This window comes from Tiliqua scincoides, chromosome 13 (genome assembly GCF_035046505.1).
Source record: "Tiliqua scincoides isolate rTilSci1 chromosome 13, rTilSci1.hap2, whole genome shotgun sequence".
Lineage (NCBI taxonomy): Eukaryota > Metazoa > Chordata > Lepidosauria > Squamata > Scincidae > Tiliqua > Tiliqua scincoides.
In genome coordinates this window covers 14,137,489-14,141,158 of record NC_089833.1, presented here as the reverse complement: position 1 = coordinate 14,141,158, position 3,670 = coordinate 14,137,489, and the positions used below count along the sequence as shown (strand labels likewise).

Here is a 3,670-nt window from a genome sequence, read left to right as displayed (position 1 = left end):
AATCATGATACTGCCGTATCGAAACCAAGTTCTTTATATAATCCTGCAGGGACTCTTCTCGCAGTCTTGCCTTGCATCTCCCAAAGCTGGCCATGCTCAGGCTGTTATCTCACAGGTTGTTGTGAAGACAAAAGAGGAAGGGGGAAACGGGGCAGGTTGAAATCCTAGATGCACAATAACCTGAGAGTAGGTCCCATTGAACTCCACGGGACTTACTTCTGAGTAGACATGCACAAGAACCTGTTTACCGTACAGGGTTGTTGGAAGGAGAGCATCACATTCCCCCATGCAAAACGCTTTGCGCACTCAGGAAATGATCCATAATGCCAATAATGATTCCATCAGATATGAGCATGGAGCAAAAATCGTTCGGAGGATTTGTAGTGCATTTAATCACCTGATTTATGACCAATAAAATACGGCAGCTGGAGTGATCTGACCTTATTAAAACCTCCTTTTCAGGTTTTCCTGGCCTGCTCCCTGTGAACTTTCTGGATTTAGTTGCAGTTTTGTGTTGGGAAAGAAGACCTTCCATGCCCCAGAAGGCCTGGATGTCATCTTTACTTTCTCCGTTTGCATCCATGTGAGGGTCAAGGAAGAGCCATGAACCTCTCATTCCACCACCGGGAGTTCCAGAATCTGCTGGAACTCTTGAAAGCGGAGAACCTGTCTTTGTCGGAACTACCGAACGGGAGCTGGGACCTGGACTGGCAGGAGCTGGAGAACCTTCTCTTCCTGTTCCACAAGGACCCCGTCACCATCAGCCTCAGCCTCATGTACTCGCTGTCCTTCTTGGTGGGCTTCGTCGGCAATGTCATGTCGCTCCGGATGCTCACCAAGAAACGCAAGGGCCGTATTCCCAGCCTGAACGCCACCAGAATCCTCCTGATCAACCTGGCCGTTTGCGACCTGATGGTGGTCTGCGTCTGCATGCCCATCACGGTGGCCAACTTGGTCTACAAGGCCTGGGTCTACGGGGACTTCTTGTGTAGGGCCGTGCCTTTCACCCAGGCTGTGGCGGTCTCCACCAGTGTTCTCAGCCTCACCGTGATCAGCCTGAATCGATATTACAGCGTACACAACCCCCTCAATGCCAGGTCCTTCTTCACCCACAGGAAAATCCTGAACACCATCCTGGTGATCTGGGTCTTCTCCTCTGGGATCTGCTTACCCCTTATATTTATGAACAAAATGGATGAGATTTCGGTGCCGCAGGGGCCTCCGCTGGCGTTCCCCATCTGTAGGGAGATATGGCCCCAGGAGAGAGTCAGGCAAGCCTACAGCTTTCTCCTCTTCGGCACCCTCTACTGCCTGCCGGTCCTGTTCAACATGGTCATCTGCTGCTTGACCGTCCACAGACTCTGGAGTCCCACCCGGCAACTGAGGGACTGCAGCGCCCTGACCCGGACCTTGCCGTCTTCCAGGCTGACGATTCGCAAGAAGGTGGCCCAAATGGTGGTGGCTCTGGTCCTCCTCTTTGCCATCTCCTGGCTGCCCATTTACACGGTGGACATCTGGATCGAGTTCAATGGCCCCAAGATCTCGCAAGATGTGGCTTCCTCTCCGTGGCTCCTGCAGCTCCGCCCTTTCGCCCAGTGGCTCAGCCTCACCAACTCCAGCCTCAATCCCATCTGCTACTGTTTCATCGGCAACCTCTCCAGGTCAGCCAAGGAAATGAGGAATCGGTACCACAAGAAGATGGTGTCTCTTCTCAACATCTCCCTCTCGGAAAAGAGCTTGAGCTCCTCTGCTCCTGAACTGCTCTCCTTAAGGAGTTCCGCGGGCAAAGAACCTAGGCTTGTGGTGGCCATTGGAAGGCCAGGCAAAGAGAGCTACAATCTCAGAACCCAGGTGTAAAGCAGTCCTTTAACCATGTCAACCCGATTCTTTCTTTCATATGTGCATGCGTACACATGAACACATTCCCACATCTATTTGGAAGGTTGTGCATTATCTTCCATAGAGCAAATACAAATGGCCACACTGAGAGGTGTTAGACACATGGAATCCACCTACTTATTCTTGGGTGAGTCTGTGTCTGCGCCTCCGATTTTCACAGAGGAAGGAGAATGAGGAACTTCTGCTCACCAAGAGGAGGAGAACAAGACGTATGGATGGGATGGCTGTATTGTTCGTGCCTCATTCAAACAGACCATCACTGGGGCCAGGGGAGCATCTTTTTCCTTGGGGATCAACAAGACCATCAACACTCTCTGCTAACGCACACTGCATGTCTCTGCACGGAACGACTCTTGAACTAGAAGCTCATTTCCTAGCCAGTGAATTGGATGTACGATGGATTCATCCAAAATTGGAAGGCTTCAACTTGATGGAGATCATCTTGAACGCAAACCGCAACATGGGATTCAGTTTGATTCACCTTTCCTCCACTTTCTAGGGTGATCAGAAACAAAGGGCCAGATTCTTTTGTCTTTCATAGCTGTGGAGGGGGAGGACTTTAGCAGGCTCCATTTGTCATGCAGGTTGAAATGTCCTCTTCTGCCCTTACTCAACTGGGAGGGGATTTAACCCAGTAATAGAGTACAGGATATACAAGGAGGGGAGCAGATTCAACCCCAGCAGTTTAAAAAGGATCTCCAGCAGCAGGTGATGGAAAAGGTTCTGGAGAGCTGCTGGGCTTCCCAGAAGTCAAACTGGGTTAGTTGAACAGTCTAGGCCAGTGGTTCTCAATCATTTAGCACCGGGACCCACTTTTTAGAATGAGAATCTGTCAGGACCCACCGGAAGTGACATCATGACCAGACGTGACATCATCAAACAGGAAAATTTTTAACAATCGTAGGCCACACTTACCCAGGAATAAGTCCCATTTACTATCATTGTTGAAAGAATATGCATAGTAGCTTGTCTGGATGCCTTTAAGAGGGGATTGGACAAATTTCTGGAGGAAAAGGTCATTACGGGTTACAAGTCATAGTAGGTATGTGCAAGCTCTTGGTTTTAGAGCCAGGCTGCCTCTGATTGCCAGATGCAGGGGAGGGCACCGGGACACAGGTTGTGTCTGTTGTCTTGTGTGCTCCCTTGGACAATTTGGTGGGCCACTGTGAGATACTGGAAGCTGGACTAGATGGGCCTTTGGCCTGATCCAGTGGGGCTCTTCTTGAAAAATGTATTGCATTGGACCCCTTGCGGCTCCTAAGATCGGCCCTGGGTAATGGAGTGGCATTTGACATCACAGATACTGCGAGGTCTTGGTCTTGGAAAGAAAATTTTTCTACCACTGTTCAGAATGAATTTCAAATATCTGAAGAATGGTAGAGGATTTTTAAAGGAGGTGGAGTGATCTTGGAAACATTTCGTTAAATGACAGCTCCTTCCCCCAGGGCAGCTTTTTTGCTTTAAGATTTCAGTGGAAGTCAAATCAGAAACAGCCAGAGGAGAGAATCATTTAAAAATGTGTAATAAAAAAAATCTCTCTTACTCACAGTGTGTCTCAAAACAAAGAAGATCCTTTCCTCCCAGGCGATGACACCTGCCGTCTGCGGTTATCCTGTTGCCTGTGTTTTTCTCTCTAGGTTCACTGTTGTTGATTTTGCCGTTGCGCAAGTAATGAATAAAGCAAATCAAACAAATTAGGAGGACCAGATTTTGACAGTGCATGAGGGAAGCCGCCTGCGGTTTGATAACCAGTGTTGCTTGCAGTCATGCA

The 3,670-nt window shown here is 49.2% G+C and overlaps 1 protein-coding gene across 1 annotated transcript; it reads left to right on the top strand.

The window, feature by feature from the left end:
- The first annotated feature begins 603 nt into the window (after positions 1-603).
- LOC136663904 (QRFP-like peptide receptor) lies at positions 604-1,857 on the top strand. Its single transcript, XM_066640870.1, has one exon. It carries the CDS (start codon positions 604-606, stop codon positions 1,855-1,857), a length of 1,254 nt encoding a protein of 417 aa, XP_066496967.1.
- Positions 1,858-3,670: the final 1,813 nt, after the last annotated feature.